Raw genomic sequence first — 505 nt, 5'->3', positions numbered from 1 at the left:
GGGAGGAGCTGGAGGTGCTGTGGCAGCACCTGTTCTACTGCAAGCTGGGCATGCGGCCCGAGGAGCTGGCCGTCCTGGTGGCCGACTCGCCCATCTCCCCGCGCACTAACCGCGAGAAGGTGGCCGAAATCCTCTTTGAGTGTTTCCACGTGCCGGCCATGCAGACCGTGCACCAGGCCCTGCTGGCGCTCTATGCTTACGGGCGCACCACCGGGCTGGTGCTGGGCAGCGGCCACGGCACCTCCTACGTGGCGCCCATCCTCACCGGGGATCTGGCCCCACTGGACACCTACAGGCTGGATGTGGCCGGGGCTGACCTCACGCAGTACTTGGCTGAGCTGTTGCTGGACGGCGGCCGCTCGCCGCCCAAGGCGGGGCTGGTCAGCCACCTGAAAGAGACCTGCTGCTACGTCGCTCTGGATGTGAAAGCCGAGATGGCCCGCACGCAGGCCCAGTCCCGGGTGAGCTTCCTGCTTCCGGACCAGCAGGTCATCACCCTGGGCTC

The 505-nt window shown here is 67.3% G+C and overlaps 1 protein-coding gene across 1 annotated transcript in view; it reads left to right on the top strand.

Moving 5' to 3' along the window:
• The window catches only part of LOC102770499 (protein piccolo), a 3,791-nt gene that overhangs the window by 2,944 nt on the left and 342 nt on the right, over window positions 1–505 (top strand). The window contains exon 2 of the mRNA XM_006770602.2: window positions 6–501. Coding sequence (XP_006770665.1) covers window positions 6–501 — 496 coding nt within the window. The remainder of the gene's footprint in view (window positions 1–5; window positions 502–505) is intronic.

This window comes from Myotis davidii, unplaced genomic scaffold (assembly GCF_000327345.1).
Source record: "Myotis davidii unplaced genomic scaffold, ASM32734v1 scaffold663, whole genome shotgun sequence".
NCBI lineage: Eukaryota > Metazoa > Chordata > Mammalia > Chiroptera > Vespertilionidae > Myotis > Myotis davidii.
Note: the sequence above shows the minus strand (reverse complement) of the source record. Positions and strands in the feature narration are given on the sequence as shown.